Genomic DNA, 19,115 nt, shown 5'->3' with positions numbered 1-19,115 from the left:
CAAACTGGTTTCATAAAAGGTAGGCACTCATCAACAAATACACGTAGATTACTTAATTTGATAGACTACTCATACAGTAAAAACCTAGAAACTACAATATTCTCTTTAGACGCAGAAAAAGCATTTGACAGAGTTAACTGGAAATTTCTATTTGCAACTTTACACAAATTTGGTTTTGGATCCTCTTTCATAAACTGGTTAAAAATATTATATAATTCCCCAACAGCTTGTGTTAGAACAAATGACCAGACATCCTCCAGCTTCTGTCTCTTGAGGGGCACCAGGCAGGGATGCCCACTCTCCCCTTCACTATTTGCAATTTTTATTGAACCACTAGCAGCAGCAATTAGACAGAATTCAGTAATTAAGGGCATAAAATGCAAGAACGTGGAACATAAAATCAGCCTTTATGCAGATGATGTGTTACTCTTTCTCCAAAATTCACAAACCAATATCTCTGGGGTGATTGAATTGATAAACTCTTTTGCAAGAATATCAGATTACTCAATTAACTGGTCAAAATCTACAGTCCTACCGATTAATTGCTCCTTCCATAATTCCTCTTCTACACCACTGCAATCGGGAAATATAAAATATTTAGGTATTAATGTTTCTCCCAAGCTTGCAGATCTAACTAAATTAAACCATATCCCACTTTTAAAGAAGGTAGAAGATGATCTGGCTAGATGGAAATGTCTACCCATATCACTCATGGGAAGGGTTGCCGCTATAAAAATGATGGTCTTACCAAAAATAAATTATTTATTCTCAATGATCCCAACTAAACCGCCACAAGATTGGTTCAGATCTCTAGATTCATGTATGTCCAAATTCCTTTGGAAAAATAAACCCCCACGTATAAGCTTAAAAACACTACAAAAGACCAAGGATAAAGGAGGACTAGAACTGCCTAACTTTCAGCACTACTTCTTAGCCAACAGGCTTCAGTTTATCTCAGGATGGCTAAAACATACCCTCTTAGATGAACCTTGGCTAGATGTAGAACAAGCACTCTGCAATAATCTAGAGATCTCAGACCTACCATTTATCAGCTCAAACATCCAACGACATGAATGCTTTAAAAGCATCAACATCAGCTCTTCTCTGACAGCATGGTGGGAGTTTCTAAAATTGACGGCGTCTTCATTAATCCCATGCAAACGTACACCTATCTGGAACAACCCTGACATATTACAAAACAATAATATGATAAACTTTTCAGATTGGAGTGATAAAGGAATCAAATATTTAGAACATATACTAGAAGGAACAGAATTTATTTCATTTGACGGACTAGTTACACAATATGGGATCAACAAGAAAAGATTTTTAGAATATCAACAAATGAAATCCATAGTAAAAAAGAAATTTAAACCGGGTCAAGTTGAACTACAAACACCACCAAGTGTGGTTCAATTTCTTACTCTTAAACCCCCCAAATTACTATCCAAAATATACAGAATGCTTTCTAAAAACAGATGAATCAATATCACTTCCTATTGCAAAATGGGAAGCGGATTTATCAGTTAACTTAGACCTAAACTTCTGGTCTCAGATTTGCTTAAAAACCTTTCATCTAATTAGAAATCCCAGTCTTCAATTAATTCAATACAAAATATTACATAGAGTGCACTATACAGGTCATCGGATGTTCAAGATGGGCTTTTCGTCTACCAACAACTGCTCACACTGCCAAACCAATTCACCGGACAATTATATCCACGCTCTTTGGTTCTGTCCACCAGTTCAGAAGTTTTGGCGCGAGATATGTGAAGACTTATCGAAGTGTCTGAAATGTAACATTCCAACTTCCCCCTTAGTGTGTTTGTTGGGCAGCTTAGATAATGTCACTTCAGAAAAGAATATCGCCCATATGGTTTTCACTGCCCTATGCATAGCCAAGAAAACAGTCCTCATGAACTGGAAAAATAAAAATAATCTTAATTCTAACCAATATAGAAATTATCTATTAGATTACATTAGTCTTGATACAGCCTCTGCCACCACATCAGATCAATTGCTCTGGGCTCCTTTGATCAGCTCCATCACCTAGTGGGGGTGGGGGGTCATAGTTTGGTCCCGCCTTCACTGTTGTGATTGGTGTGGGGGTAGGGACAGGCTTAGGGCGTCGGGGGGTTCCCCGCAGGCATCTTCCTTGGGGGGCTCAACCCGGGGTAGCGGTCATGTCCGGTTAGGGGCTCTGTTGGCTCTCAGGTGACTGTTTCCTCGCGGCTGCGTGCAGCGGGGCTAGGGGAGGGTCTGTGCTGACGGACGTGGGTTACTGACCTGGTAGCCTGGCTGCCCCTGGGTGGGTCCGGGATGGGCGTGAGGTTCTGGGGGCGCTCCGTCTCTGGGCTGGGACCCGGACCGGGCCTCGGGGGCTTGGGTCCTGGTTGGTGTGTTGCCGGGGTTGTGGGCGGGTGGGTGCATGGGGCCCAGCCCTGGAGCAGGGTGCCGCCAGTGCATCGAGCCACCTGGGGGGCTCTTCAACTGGTGGGGGAGATTGTCACATCTTGCAGGAGCTTTCCTCTCCTCAGGAGCTCCCTCTGCAGGAGGGGGAGATACAGGAGAGGTGGAGGAAGATCTCAGCCTGGGTGTTTATTGTCTTATGTAGTCTGGAAGATGAGTGGATGGTGGGGTGGGTGCAGTTTTCTCTGTGGTGGGGTTGGGTGGACTGTCCCGGGCTCTGTGGGGCCGGGCGGCGCTGCTGCACTGGGCCCGGTCTGGATGGGCCTGGGCCCCCTTTCCCTGGCGGGTCGCGGAGTATGGGGGTGCCTACTGGGGTCAGCGGGGGAGCTGGCCCCAGGGAGGGGTCACTTGCCCCTCCCTTCCTTCCCTCCCCATCTCCAGCTGCCTCCCTCTTCCCGCTCCACCACAACCACCCACACATGCAGGGCCTTGGAGTAGGGGTATGTCACCAGGGTGCAGAGGAGGCTACCCCCCCCCCCCCCCCCCCTGTCCCCTTCTGGCTGCCTCTGCCTCAATTTTATCCCACAACTTAGACATTCACATTACTCACACTCTCATTACACATACATATAGGATCTTGGGGGTGGGCACGATACACGGAGTCCAAAGTACCATCAGGGTGTACACCCCACCCCTGGCATCGTTGCCCACCTCTCAATTTTAAATACACGTAGACATTGAGGGCTAGCAGGAGGGACCATGCGCTTACCTGCTGCTCTCTGGCAGGTAGCTCCAAGCCCTCCTGGGTTTTAAATGCACCTTAGAACACACATGCATCAACATTACAATGAGCGGGTGGAGGGAGGTTTGGAGTCTTCTCTCACCCCCATTCTCTGCGACCTGCTGGAGCAGGGGGGCTAGGACTAGGAGTTGGCCGTCCGACTGCGGTCTGGAGTGTGGAGCCTTCCTGCTGCTGCGGAGTCGGGGCGGTCTGCCTCCCCCCACCGCAGGGAAAAGGGAAACACCACCTGGGTCTGGGTGCAGTTCCCCCCTCCAGGGGCGGGGGCACCTAGACCCGGTTTGTAGAGTACGCTTGGGGAGTGTGATCGTGTGTACAACGTCTCTTTATGTCTGTCTCCACGTTGGTTGAGTGTGGAGTAAGTGCATATGAGAGCATGAGGGTGGGAATGGATGTTTGTATCTGTGTGTGCCTGTATGTCTGTGTCTATATGTCAGGTTGGGTGTAAGGCGCCACCTCTCTGGGGACATCTCAGGCCCTCCAAGGTTTGGAGGCCTATCTCCCCCCACCACCACTTCCCCTGCCAGTGGCGGACTCCCTCAGACATCGGTGCGTCACTGCAACTCCCCCTGGCTTCTGCTCCGCGGCTGCTGAGTGAGCCCTCATCTGGGACTCTCCTCAGCTCTTTCCGGGACAGTGGCGCGGCTGCCCCTCTGTTGGTCTTCCTTGGTCTCTTGTGTTCTGGGGGCCTCTGGATGTCTGGAGTTTTGATCTCCTCCACACCTGCTTCACGCCCTGGAGGACGGGGCTGTGGCCCCCCCACACCCTCTAGCAGATTATTACATGAAGGAACCTTTTAAAAAACAAAAAACAAGCGCGTCCATGCTCACAGGTGTACACACGGGTGATTACACCCACAAACTACACCCTTTTTGGCTCCTACCTCAAAGCACACTGTGTTCTGTTGATCTTATGTGCTGCACAATAATGTTTAACATTTAGTATTTACTGTCATATTCCCATATATCATTGTGATGTTGTTTATTCTATTACTCTTGTTCTCTTCTGCTTGCTTTCTTTTTTCTTTCTCAGCAGGTGATCCAGGTGATTGATATATGCATTTTTTTTTCTCTGCCCGTTCTGTTGGTTTTTGTCTTTTGCCCTTCTCCCCCGTCCCTCTTCTACGGTGGCTGGGAAGTGCAAAGCGCAACAAATTAAAAAACGGCAACAAATTAAAAATCCACAACAAATTAAAAAAACGGCAAGAAATTAAAAATCCACAACAAATTAAAAAACGGCAACAAATTAAAAATCCACAACAAATTAAAAAACGCAACAAATTAAAAATCCACAACAAATTAAAAAACCGCAACAAATTAAAAATCTACAACAAATTAAAAAACCACAACAAATTAAAAAACCACAACAAATTAAAAAACCACAACAAATTAAAAATCCTTGACGGAAAGGGATTGTCTGAAATACCGGAAGTCGAGAGTGATGTCACGAGAGGGGGCGTGGCCAGGATTTTTGGTTGAGGCGCCATGTTTCTGGGCCGAACAAAGCGCTAGCGAAAGAGGAGCGAAAGTACACGGATAACACCAGCTATGGTTCGTACTTGCTGTGCGGTCGGTTGTAAAGTTAGATCGCACGACCGGCAAGGGAATAAGGTTGAAAATGGTTTATCTTTTCATTCTTTCCCCACCTGGAAGCAACAGGAGGCAGCTCATGTATCGGATGTTACCAAAAGAAGGCGTCTAGTCTGGATAGCAGCTGTGAGACCAGCTGATATCCAGTTCTCTTCCATCTCCAAATATCTGTTGGTGTGCTCCAGACATTTTCATTCCGGTAAGTTATAGATATGTTCATATCACTCTTTATCGGTCTTTTAAGTCTGACATCACTAGCCGTGTCTTGGCTCAAACTCCCAAGAGCACCTGCAGGTCCATAAATCACACGATCACTGTGGCATCACTGAGTGTTGAAAAACTATCTAAAGTCTTTCATCTGTAATAAAATGATCAGCGTTCTGCTCTACCATGTGTAACAATTGAGTTTATCATCCAGGCATCCATGAAAACGAAATTAGCAGGAAGTTAGCTCGCTAGATTCCATCTAAATACAATATAGCATGTCCTAACTGAGGGATTTTGGAAACAAAGTCAAACGTACAGCTCTGCTATCACTTCCAACATAAATGAAGACAGAAAACTAAACAGCAGTGACGTTTGTAGGGTACTGAAGTTTGGCTAGCTGGTGTAAAACGATGTGCTACGTGACCGTTAGCGACACAGCTATGTTAGCATAATATAAACACTAACTTTTTCCACTTGATAAAAGTTATCGTGAGGATTCTCGGTGGTCAGGAACAACGGCGCTTCGTGTCCATCCCGTGTAGATGTTAGTGAAACTGTTGGGAAGACAACATGAACATTTTATTTATACTGTATAATCTGCAGATTCTGACAGAAATCTGCATATCCTTTGAAGCACCGCTCCTCTCTAAAATGGCAATAAGGATAATTATTAGGCCATATGTAAATAACAAAATAACTTAAAGCAAAGTCTGAAACAAGTCTTTATATTTAAGGGCCATCAGTCAAACAATACTGTTTGGTCTGGGTCTAAACAGAGCGTGTTGTGTGTGACATCTGCTTTTGCATATGTGGGCCACTTTGAGGGTTCACAAAGGAGCGCGTTTGCTGTCACATTTTATTTGTAGTGTGAACAAGCAGACAAAAAAATCGGAATTGAGCATTAAGACCTGCAGTGTGAACGTAGCCATAGTGAGTTCAGTGCATTGATGTGACATTGTCCTGAAGGATTTAGTTATTCTCAGTGGTTAAAGAAATTGCAATTATTTATTCATATTTATTAGAAATAATCCTAATTACATATCTTGCTTCCGTGTTTGTGTCTTTTGTCACAAAAATACATTTTTTACTATAATACATTGATTAATGACCTGCAGAATCTCCTTATCATATTACGTGTCCATAATTGTCACCTAAAGTCAAACTTTATGCTTTCTCCATAAAGTGATTACATACTTTAGTTTCATTTTCTGAAGTCAGGTTTCTGAAAGAGAACAGGCAGATTTGGAATATAACATGCAGCGTTCTATAGATGGATACATAAAAAAATGGAAAATTACATGTATGTGCTAACTTTCTAAACACTTTGTTACATTTATGATAAATGGATTTGAAAGTAGATAAAACACATTTATGTTGGCCTTAGCTCATTAGAGTCTTTGTCTTTAAATTAACTAGTAACTTGTATGTTTCAGGTACTGCACTCTCAAAGACTGAATGAACCAGCATTGCAGCCATGGGTCATTGTGAGCATCACAGGGAAGGTTGAAGCCGCCCACTGCATCTGTATGGCCGGAGTCGTGGAGACCTGCAGCCATGTCGCTGTTCTTCTTTTTAAAGTAGAAGCAACAATGCGGATCTGTGGCACAAGGGCTGTTACAGATGAACCTGCATACTGGGTTTTGCTGGGTAATATGACCAAGATACAGCCAGAGGTTGGCCATAAGATAGACTTCTCCTCTTCAGCTGCCCAAAAACGGCTCTGGATCAAAACATAAACAGACCATCCGTATTGACAGGTAAAAGGAGTCGTCCTCAAAAAAGAAAAATCCCACCTGCTACTGTGGAGGAGTTGTCACTGCTATTGGATACTTTGCTGGAGCACAGTAAAGCTGTGGGTTGTGGGAATGACCCATAATGTTTTATATAAGGGTCTAGATTAATGCCTGAAGTGCACTGCCATGTAAATAATTTGCATTTACTGAATATGTACTGACTGAGTACCACTGTTCAAATGTTCAATAAAGAAACAAACTAATTTTTGCCTCTTTTTTATTATAGAACATCACATCAGTTACAATGTAGAATCCATGTCATTTATAGTTTATAAAAAGACAAAATGTTTACACAAAATCATGACAGCATTTACACGATATCACCCACTACTAACACTACTTAATTTACTATCAATTACTTCAATTTATCTTCTGAAAAATTACCGCTATTTATACAGCACAAGACTTAAGAATATTTAACAGGAGCAAGTTTCATTTTCCCCTGGTTTTACTACCACACTGTTCATCAAAACGGCAGCAAACCTTCACCATCTTATCCAGAAGGGTCACCTCTTCACCCTCACATGGAAGAAGTAATCTGATTGGCATGGTGGTATGTTTGAAGCAGGTCCCTTGTGTAGCGCTGGAACCCAGTCACGATGTTTCATCCATTTCATTGGCTGGTCTGCTGCAATAATGCCAAATAATTAGCAAGTCTATAAATAGCACGTAGTTCTACAAAATCACTCATTAGGATGGTTTTTTTTTTCTAATTTGCTATGACCTCAGAGTGCATTGAAAAGAAAACTAATAGGCTATCTGGTCTTTAAGTGATGGCGTGACAAATCCTGCTTCCAGGCCTGAAGTAGTCTGCGTTTAATATGGGTTTTGTGTTGTTAACATGTTTAATGTTTTGTATTGTCTTCTATTTAATCTCAAAAAACTCCTAAAAACAGTAAGTGACCACTGTTGGCCTCCCACTGCTTCTATCACCACTAATCATTTGAAAGCTCAGTTTTTAAAACCTTACGATGTAGCTACAGCCCAGCCCATGCAGCAGTATATGAATGACTAATCCTATTCATCCTTGTGGATGGATTATCTCAGTTGTTCTCCTGGCTGAAGTTTGGTCCGTTTACAGCATCCTGCCATGCGATTACATTTGTTCCTGACCACCGAGAATCCTCACGATAACTTTTATCAAGTGGAAAAAGTTAGTGTTTATATTATGCTAACATAGCTGTGTCGCTAACGGTCACGTAGCACATCGTTTTACACCAGCTAGCCAAACGTCAGTACCCTACAAACGTCACTGCTGTTTAGTTTTCTGTCTTCATTTATGTTGGAAGTGATAGCAGAGCTGTACGTTTGACTTTGTTTCCAAAATCCCTCAGTTAGGACATGCTATATTGTATTTAGATGGAATCTAGCGAGCTAACTTCCTGCTAATTTCGTTTTCTTGGATGCCTGGATGATAAACTCAATTGTTACACATGGTAGAGCAGAACGCTGATCATTTTATTACAGATGAAAGACTTTAGATAGTTTTTCAACACTCAGTGATGCCACAGTGATCGTGTGATTTATGGACCTGCAGGTGCTCTTGGGAGTTTGAGCCAAGACACGGCTAGTGATGTCAGACTTAAAAGACCGATAAAGAGTGATATGAACATATCTATAACTTACCGGAATGAAAATGTCTGGAGCACACCAAAAGATATTTGGAGATGGAAGAGAACTGGATATCAGCTGGTCTCACAGCTGCTATCCAGACTAGACGCCTTCTTTTGGTAACATCCGATACATGAGCTGCCTCATGTTGCTTCCAGGTGGGGAAAGAATGAAAAGATAAACCATTTTCAACCTTATTCCCTTGCCGGTCGTGCGATCTAACTTTACAACCGACCGCACAGCAAGTACGAACCATAGCTGGTGTTATCCGTGTACTTTCGCTCCTCTTTCGCTAGCGCTTTGTTCGGCCCAGAAACATGGCGCCTCAACCAAAAATCCTGGCCACGCCCCCTCTCGTGACATCACTCTCGACTTCCGGTATTTCAGACAATCCCTTTCCGTCAAGGATTTTTAATTTGTTGCGGTTTTTTAATTTGTTGTGGATTTTTAATTTGTTGTGGTTTTTTAATTTGTTGCGGTTTTTTAATTTGTTATGGTTTTTCAATTTGTTGCGGATTTTTAATTTGTTGTGGTTTTTTAATTTGTTGTGGATTTTTAATTTGTTGTGGATTTTTAATTTGTTGTGGATTTTTAATTTGTTGCGGTTTTTTAATTTGTTGCGGTTTTTTAATTTGTTGTGGATTTTTAATTTGTTGCGGTTTTTTAATTTGTTGCGGTTTTTTAATTTGTTATGGTTTTTCAATTTGTTGCGGATTTTTAATTTGTTGTGGTTTTTTAATTTGTTGTGGATTTTTAATTTGTTGTGGATTTTTAATTTGTTGCGGTTTTTTAATTTGTTGTGGATTTTTAATTTGTTGCGTTTTTTTAATTTGTTGTGGATTTTTAATTTGTTGCGGTTTTTTAATTTGTTGTGGATTTTTAATTTGTTGCGGTTTTTTAATTTGTTGTAGATTTTTAATTTGTTGCGGTTTTTTAATTTGTTGCGGATTTTTAATTTGTTGCCGTTTTTTAATTTGTTGCGCTTTGCACTTCCCAGCCACCGTACTCTTCTCAGCTGTTTCTCTTTCCCTCTTTCTTTCTCCCCTTCTTTCCCCCAGTCAAGTCTGTCCCGTATTCAGTAAGTGAAAATAAAATAAACAATAAAAGGTGAATCAAATGGACCATTACGGCAAGGCTGGGATGGTCAGTTTGGTAAAGTAAATCCGTTGGGCATCTTTCTTTGCCTTTAGACAACAATTCTGATGGCAAAAGAGCCAAACGGGACAGGCCAAAAAAAAAAAAAAAAAAAAAAAAAAAGAAACATTGTTGTTAATATAAGTTAGCATTCAAAACACATAACACAAAGTTATATATTGCCACTAAGAGAGTTATAAAAAATTGCACTGTATATCTGTGGTTTCTGCAAAATCTGTGAAAGGGTTTTATTGTTTTCTCAGAAATGACATAGACATTAGTGATGTGAACATTAAGTAGTATCACAAGCGACAAAGGACCATTTACTATCAAATACTGTTCACAAATCTGTCTAAATCTGTGTTAGTGAGAACTTCTCGTTTGCTGAGATAATCCGTCCCACCTCACAGGTGTGGCACATCAAGGTGCTGATTAGACAGCATGAATATTGCACAGGTGTGCCTTAGACAGCCCACAATAAAAGGCCACTCTGAAATATGCAGTTTGATCACACAGCACAATGCTACAGATGTCGCAGCTTTTGAGGGAGTGTGCAATTGTGTGTGAATGTGAGAGTGAATGAATAGTGGAATTTTAAAGCGCTTTGGGTGCCTAGAAAAGCTCTATATAAATGCATTCCATTATTATTATTATTATTATTGGCATTCTGACTGCACGAATGTCTACCAGAACTATTGCCCATGAAATGAATGTTCGTTTCTCTGCCACAAGCCATCTTCAAAGGAGTTTCAGAGAATTTGGCAGTACATCCAACCGGCCTCACAATCGCAGACCACATGTAACCACACCAGCCCAGGACCTCCACATCAGCATGTTCACCTCCAGGAAGGTCGACCAGGTGGAGACCAGCCACCCAGACAGCTGCAGCAACAAACGGTTTGCACAACCAAAAAATTTCTGCAAAAACTGTCAGAAACTGTCTCAGGGAAGCTCATCTGCATGCTCGTCATTCTCATCGGGGTCTGGACCTGACTACAGTTCGTCACTGTAACCAACTTGAGTGGGCAAATGCTCACATTCAATGGTGTCTGGCATGTTGGAGAGGTGCTCTGTTGATAGATGTTTTTACTGTTCAGGGCAGATGGCAGACAGCTTTTGTGGCATCGTGTAGGTAAGCGGTTTGCTGACGTCAACATTGTGGATTGAGTGGCCCATGGTGGCGGTGGGGTTATGGACAATGAACATGAGTGCATTTTGTTGTTGCCATTTTGAATGCACAGAGATACCGTGTTGAGATCCTGAGGACCATTGCTGTGTCATTTATCCATGACCATAACCTCATGTTACAGCATGATAATGCACGGCCCCATATTGCAAGGATCTGTACACAATTCCTTGGAAGCTGAAAACATCCCAGTTGTTGCATTGCCAGCATACTCACCAGACATGTCACCCATTGAGCATGTTTGGGATGCTCGGCTCGGCGTATATGACAGCGTGTACAGTTCCTGCCAATATTCAGCAACTTTGCACAAGTATTGAAGAGGAGTGGACCAATATTCCACAGCCCACAAGCAACAACCTGATCAACTCTATGCCCATTGCACACCATTTGCCTCACACAGTACAACACATCTCCATTAGATGTGTTGCACTGTGTGAGGCAAATGGTGGCCACACCAGATACTGACTGGTTTTGCGACATCTGTAGCATTGTGCTGTGTGATCAAACTGCATATTTCAGAGTGGCCTACGTTCACACTGCAGGTGAAAGCACATCATCATTTTTGACCCTATGCGACCCATATCCGATCATGGTATGACAGTTTGAACAACACAAATCCGATATTTTCAAATCTGATCTGGGTCACTTTCGTATGTGGTACTGAATCCGATACATATCTGATGTTTTAGAAAGCGACTGCTGTTTGAATGGTCATGTCACATGAAATCCATCTTTTATGTCACTGACACAAGACAGACGCCAATTATCAGCTCCGGAGAAGCGCCCGATAAGACATTGTGAACACTTCCTGGCCATCCAGTGTAGATGTCAGTGAAACTGTTGGGAAGACAATGTTGGAGAAACGTGAACATTTTATTTGTACTGTATAATCTGCAGATTCTGACAGAAATCTGGAACTATCCTTTGAAGCACCGCTCCTCTCTAAAACAGCAATAAGGATCATTATTAGGCCATATGCAAATAACAAAATAACTTTATAACTTAAAGCAAAATTGGGAAACATAAAGTCTGAAACAGTCAAACAATACTGTTTGGTCTGGGTCTAAACAGAGCGCGTTGTGTGTGATGTCTTCTTTTGCGGGTTCACAGTAGAGCGCGTTTGCTGTCACATTTTATTTATAGTGTGAACAAGCAGACAAAAAAATCGTATTTGATCAAAAAATCAAAATTGAGCATTAAGACCTGCAGTGTGAACATAGCCTAAGGCACATCTGTGCAATATTCATGCTGTCTAATCAGCACCTTGACATACCACACCTGCGAGGTGGGATGGATTATCTTGGCAAAGGAGAAGTTCTCACTAACTCAGATTTAGACAGATGTGTGAACAATATTTGATAGTAATGGGTCCTTTGTGTCTGTAGAAAAAAGTTCAGCTCGTGAAAAATGGCAGGAAAAACAAATGTGGTGCGTTTATATTTTTGTTCAGTGTAATATATTAATGGCATGGTGTATGCTGTATCCACAATTGAAAACTAAGATTTTGATGTATATATATCATTGTACTTGTAATGTTGAGAACTTACAAATGTGTGTTCACACTAATACACAAACAATTTGAAAACATGTTTTTTGTTTGTTTTTTCTATTCCTTTTTAAATGAACTTTATCCCCAGATTGTTTTTAGCTTGTGAATCGGACAATTTCCCCCTTAAAGGAAGTCACACAAATATTTTGTTGTGTTAACAAGTATATGTCTTGATGCATGTGCAATCACCCGGGTTATTAATTCTGTTCATCTGGACGTAGTGTTTTCAGTGGGAGAAACATTTCGTCACTCATCCAAGTGACTTCTTCAGTCTCAGCTGACTGCAGGTTTCCCCAATCTTATAAACAGTACATTTTCATAATGACTGAAACCAGCTCACTGAAGGAACAATTGGCTGGGAGGTCAGTTCCTTGATCATCAAAATTCTCCTGACTAATCATCAGCAAGCACTGATGGCTGATCATTGACCATTGCTCAATGGTCATGAGTACCATTCAGAGAGAGTTGGAGAATGGCTGCAATCACAGCATTGCATGATGGTGAAAGATGCACCCTTAAGCCCCCTCCTCGATTCAGAGATGGTCTTTCCCTTTTTACGTAAATGGCCTCCTTGCATCCCTTCTCAAACCAGCCTCCTCCCTGTCCGGGATACATCCTCATCATTGAAAGAGTGTCCACTGGCCTGTAGGTGTGGAGTCCTGGCCTGTCGAGTTAGCTCTCCTGTCATGTGCCATCCACACAACACAGAAGAACTGAGACTGAAGAAGTCACTTGGATGAGTGATGAAATGTTTCCTACTGGAAACACTACGTCCAGATGAACAGAATGAACTTTAGCAAGTATAATTAGGATTAAACAAAACAGTAAGGGTGGTTGAACAGAGACTATCTGCATATTTTGGAAACATTTCTATCAGACAATTTCATAACATACAACTGTATCTGTTGCTTTAATGAATTTTTATTACTTTGATGACATTTGTAGTTTTACATTTCTCAGGTGTCATCTGTATTTCATCACTACGGCTTTCACAAAAGTGTAGAGTTACTTATGTGGCTGAATTCACAACCCCTGCAAATGTGGAGGAGTACATTACAGGGTAATAAGCTCACACATTTTCCATAGGTACATTTGCTATGAGCATGAGTTATGAAATAGCCAGCAGCATTTTAAATAGAAATCAGTGCTATAGTAGCTACATGCAGTGCATCATAAAGTAAAAAAAAAAGGCAAACATGGTATTGTGTGCAGAAACGTCTTATAGTTTTTCTGTAGTATAATTTACAGAACTAAAGGAGTGCAAAAAGGTTTCAGATATATGTATTTGTATCCATTCCATCAGACAGTACATTGTTCTCCTTTACTAAGGACTTATAGGATCCTTCGTGCTGTAGAAATGAACTCTCTGCACAGCATCGTCAGCACCTGAAAGAACATGAGTTACAGTTAAATTAAGGCAATGTACGATAATAGCGCACAAGCTTTAACGTGGTGTAAGTAAAACCTGATTGGCAGATGAAGTTGAGGTTCTCTCCACAGGGCTGGTCCTGCCAGAGGAAGTGGTCCGTGCTGGCCACGCCTCCACAGGTGCTGGAGTAGCTGTCAGGAACAAAATCCTGTGGCCAATTTAAGAAATTCATGGTATATCCAGACATCCAGAACCACTCGTCTGCTCTGAGGGATCTGATGAATCAGAAATTCGTTGAAATGTTTTTTTCAATCCAAACAAATACAAGGACGCACAGCCTGAGACGTCATGACCTCATCTTTTGAAAATGTCTGAATTTGCAAAATTCAAATTGTCACGGCGTATGAAAAGAGAACAGGTTTGAGCATCTGGCCTCTAGCTATTCTGCACGAGCTTAAACATGAATTATGGCCCTGACTCTGAAACAAATCCATCATTTGAAAATACATTAGCATATTCCTAGTGTTACACAAAATAGGTGAAGCGCATTTCACAGAAAACGTAAAATACACACACAAACATTTAATTGGAGCACCGAACACTATTTAAATTTAGAGCTTTACTTACAAAAAAAATCTGTTTCTTCATTATTTTGTTTCTTTTCACTCCAGGACCGTGTGTACATAATTTCATTCCAAATCATGTTAACATGTTTTTGACAATAAAGCTCCTTGAATCCTTGAAATATTTCACAGCAAGCTTAGATCTGAGTAATAGAGCAGATTGGATCGAAGCATTCTGTGTTTCTGTGAGTGAGCTTGCAGTTGTTTGTGTTTTCAATTCCCGTTTTGATATCACTGTCGTTTTATGTTGAGATGTGGTTCTTGTAGTAGTATCTCGGTTCTGGTTCTTGTTTAATGTTAAAGTTTTGGTGGCTGTTGGATTACTTCACTGAAGGTTTGTTGTGGTATTTAACACTGAGATGCTAGGACACAAGACAAAATATTAAAAAAATATATTTAAAAGGTATCCTACCCACTAACAGGTGCCATGATGAAGAACACCTGTCAGTGTTCCTAATGTTATGCCTGATTGAAGTATGGTTTTGCCTACCATTTCTTCATCTTCTGAATTTCATGTTCTCCTGGTTGCTTCTTATTTTGTTGATTGTCTGTTCATTTTGAGTAATTCTGTTTTTTTCTTTTGGTGATGTTCAATAATTTCTGTTAATGACTGTTTGTTTTTTTAGTGGTGGCTCTTTTGTGGTCATTTTGCTCTGAGCTGACAATCCTACATAAGCTGTGGATTACTTATTACTTGACATTAAGACAGTTGTTAGCAAAACAGAATCAGCTAATTTATATTATTTCTTGCTAATTAATTTGGTTGTTAAAAATACTAATTATCTCATTTCATCAGTACCTGCGCAGTCCCATCCAGACGTGGTCTGTGAGGGAGAAAGGAACGAGGCCCAGCAGCTGCTCCAACTCGCTTTGCTCCTGTTGGCTGTGAAGGCTGAGCAGGTCCCAGTAATAACGTCTACAGTGCATCAGAGCATCAGACCAGCAGAGCCTCTCTCCCACCACCGTCACGTTCCTGCCACCAAGCTGCAGGCTCACAGTGGGAGGAGGGCTGGAAGGAGGTGGAGGTGTCGGTGAAGGAATGACGGCTTCTGGTGCTGGAGAGAAATAGTTTTGTTCTATGTTTGACTCTTTTTTAAAAAAATTTAACTGGTTAAACTGTATCGTTGCATTATGCACCCAATTAAAAAGGGAAGACTGAAAACCAGAAAGAAGTTCAATTTGTCCACTGTGTAGTGGAAAATGAAAAAACACTAAACACTAAAAGGTTAAAGCTGTTTCTACGTTTGGAAGTAATTTTCCAACAGTCATATATCCACACATGACCACAACAGATCTGCTAGAAAGAAATCTTATGGCCTTACCAGGCAGAGAAGCAAACACCTCCACTTCACACAGCGTCAGAATTTTCGGAGATCCTGGTATGATCACACTGATGTAGCGACCTTTCATTTCATTACACTGGAATGTGTATGTTGGTGTACCCGCTAATGATTCCAGAACGCCACACCTGATGGTGTTACACAAACATCAAGGTGAAATCATCATCATCATTTTTTCCCTCTAGACCCTTTTCACTAGGATTTTGGGTGCTGCTGAGCCAGCAGTTACATTTGCAGCCACTTTCTTTGGTTTTGTATTTTGAATAGTTAGTGCTTTTTGGGGTTTGCTATTTTACAGTCATATGCATGACATGTATATTTCAGGTGGAAATAACAGAAGTCGCACATTGGGAGTGTTTTCAGTTTATATCCTGTAGTTGTTGGTTCAGTCCTTCAAGTATCTTGGTGTCCACATCTCCTCAGACCTGACATGGGCTGCCCACATTCAGGTCCAGACCAAAAAGGCTAGGCAGCGCCTGTATCACCTACGACAACTGAGGAAGTTCAGGGTCTCTCCAAAGATCCTCAGGATTTTCTATACAGGTGCTGTGGAGAGCATCCTCACACAGAACATGACATCGTGGTTTGGGAACAGCTGTGTGAAGGACCAAAAAGCTCTCCAGAGAGTGATCCGTACAGCAGAACGCTGCTGCAGGATTGCTCTCCCCCCGCTTCAGGACACCTACACCAGGAGATGCCGGACTAGAGCAGCGCAGATACTGAAGGACCCGTCCCATCCTGGCAACAAACTGTTCCAACTTCTGCAATCTGGTAGAAGGTTCCGCATCTTCCGGGCAAGGACAGAGAGACTAAAGAGGAGCTTCTATCCCCAAGCCATCCGGGCCCTAAACACACACACCCGCCCTCTCACATCATCTATAATTGACTGAGTCAGGACTCTTCCAGACACTCTAAACCCAGGCACAATGTACATTTCAAATTCCTTTAATTTTAAATATGTTTATATTGTCTATCCTGTAAAATAGTCAGATGTCTATTCTTATTAATGTTGTTTATTTATTATCTCCAAGCTCTGGTTAACATCATCCTCTACATGTGTGTTTGGATCCTTTGAATCCTTTCTACTATCAGTCTCGTGTCTCACCTGGAATTTGTGTTGCCATTCTGCTCCAGTGAGTCTCCAATCAGGATCTGTGCCCCAAGAAGTCTTTCAGAACAACAGTCTTGTCTGTTGATGATGGTGACAGCAGTGACTTTATAGACAGCCAATAAGTCTACTCTCCACCAGGGATTCTGCTGTGTCCCAGTGTGGGTACAACATGAATAACCCCAGAATTCAGTTCTGCACCCATCGACACCTTTGAAGGGAATCCCTGCATACCCTGTTGATGACTGTACTGTTTGTTTGTTTAAGGCCACATTTTGAAGCGGCTCCACTAAATTGTTGAAAGGAACAAACAAGTATGAATCAGTATCAGGCAGATGTGTTTCCATAGATCAGATCCAGTCACTTAAAGCTCTACCTGCTGGGGCAGCATACACCTCCACTTCACACAGGGTGAGAGTCTTCTTTTGTCCAGGAAGAAACACGTTCACAAAGCGACCCTCCATGCTGCCTCCATCACACCGGTATGTGTAGGTTTTACCCACTTTGATATGTGAGATGGAAGCACACCTGACACCAATGGATGGGGAAATATTAAGTTGACATAATTACTTTCTCAAGAAGAGAATGTAACTGAGAACACAGCCTTTTGAAAGTTTTCATAGGTTTTCCCAAAAAATCACAGAAGCTTTTATTGGTTCCTTTGCTAGTTTGACCGATGTAAGCTATTTACATCTCTATGGCATTTATAAGAACCAATACATGAAAATTTAAAGAGTAACGAACAAGTGTGAAGAAATACCCTTTAACCTTATTGTGAATGTTACACATTGCATAATTAGTGATTAATTAATCCAAACAATTTGCAACTGTTCTCTAATGTGTCTCCTATTTTTGTATATAGGTCTCTAGTTTTGTATATATCCCTCTTGACTGTATATATTTCTCCCTTTGCTATTTATTTCTGCTGTCTACTATTTATATTTTATTCTGCTGTACATGTACAATGACAATGAAGGGCTACTGTATTCCATCTATTCTAGTCTATTGTAACGCAAGGTTTCAGCACATTTGGAACAGTGCAAACACAACAACAGAGCACAAACAAGCAAATAACTACACATAAGACATGTTAGGGAATGTGTGTTGTTTTTTAAAAGGAAATTAAAGTATCAAATATAAAATATAAAATGTCAGATTTTTAAATCTGCAAATATACACGTTTAATTTCATTCAGGTTTATTTATATATACTGTAAGGAAAGCACCCTATAGTATTTGGGTGATCACTCTAACAATCAAATAACCCCCTGTGAGCAAGCACTTTGCAATGGTAAGAGGGGGGAAATGTTTTTTTAGTGGGGTGCAAACTTCAGCAGAATCAGACCCGGGGATGGGCCAGACCAGTTTGGGGGTGAGGAAAGAAGAAAGGGAAGACATAAGACAAAATACCAACAATTGGAGAGAAAGACAGCAATTTAAAGACATTGCAGCTCACTGTATTGTGATGTTTATATCGATCTTAAAAATCCTAAATTTGTTGCACTGCAGTTAAAAGGTTGGGAAATCCACTTATTATATGTTAGTTCACCATGTGGTGGACAAAATGAATCTTGTAAACTTTTGACTTATCACTGTTCCAGTTATACTTAAAAACTCACTTTACATTGAAACACTTGTAATTACCTGGGATTATTGTTTCCATTGTTCTCCAGTGAGTTTCCTATTCTGATCTCAGCTCCATCCAGTCTTTCAGCACAGCAGTCTCCTCTGTTGGTGACTTTTACAGCAGTGATTGTAAAGCTTCGCTGCAGGTCCACCCTCCACCAGGGGTTGGTCTCGTCTTCAGCCGTGTGGCTACAGAACCCATTGCTATAGAACGAGTTCCGTCTGCCATCGATGGCTTTGGACGCAGTGGCAAAAGAGAGTGTGATGACTGGGTAGCTTCTCCTTTCAGTGCCACATTGGGTAATGGGTGTCCTTGAAGGAAAACCACAAAGAGACATTAGATCATTGTGAATAGTTAATTATTTGTTGCAGAAGGCGCAGAGTGCAGTAATTTTGAAGACCACACTTGGCTGTCATTCTGGCTCAAAGACCTTTAACTATACAAAACAACAAGAATGATTAATTTGTGTTGGGAGGTGGGCCATTTGGAAAATTAACAACAACTTGAACAATCAAGGCCTCAGACTTGTGTATCGGCATCAGGCTGAAATGTGATTACCATAGTAAACTTCAACCTCGCAGATGCTAAGGACATTTTCACTTCCTGGTAGAAACACAGTGACGTAGCGTCCCTCCATGGAGCTACATGGAAAGTAGTATGTCTGTCCACTGGGAATATGAGAGATGACGGCACATCTGTGTATGAGAAAGCCAAAAAGAAGAAAAAAATAAGAAGGGACAATATGCTACTGAAATAATGATTGCTCATGTAT

At 41.5% G+C, this 19,115-nt stretch overlaps 1 protein-coding gene and 1 long non-coding RNA gene across 2 annotated transcripts in view; one reads left to right on the top strand and one right to left on the bottom strand.

Moving 5' to 3' along the window:
• The window catches only part of LOC309703992, a 444,269-nt gene extending 429,116 nt beyond the window's left edge, over positions 1–15,153 (top strand). Inside the window, exon 3 of the long non-coding RNA XR_014276103.1 lies at positions 15,066–15,153. This is a non-coding gene — a long non-coding RNA (uncharacterized lncRNA). The remainder of the gene's footprint in view (positions 1–15,065) is intronic.
• Positions 13,346–15,196, bottom strand: LOC309703985 (type-2 ice-structuring protein-like; the record flags this gene model as incomplete). Its single annotated transcript, XM_082528937.1, has 3 exons — positions 13,346–13,663; positions 13,743–13,921; positions 15,069–15,196. The coding sequence occupies 3 exons, from the start codon at positions 15,194–15,196 to the stop codon at positions 13,602–13,604; spliced, it is 369 nt and encodes a 122-aa protein (XP_082385063.1). The 3' UTR covers positions 13,346–13,601.
• Positions 15,197–19,115: the final 3,919 nt, after the last annotated feature.

Source organism: Aulonocara stuartgranti (assembly GCF_965226115.1).
Source record: "Aulonocara stuartgranti genome assembly, chromosome: 3".
NCBI classification, from domain to species: domain Eukaryota; kingdom Metazoa; phylum Chordata; class Actinopteri; order Cichliformes; family Cichlidae; genus Aulonocara; species Aulonocara stuartgranti.
This window is presented reverse-complemented; position numbering and strand designations above follow the sequence as displayed.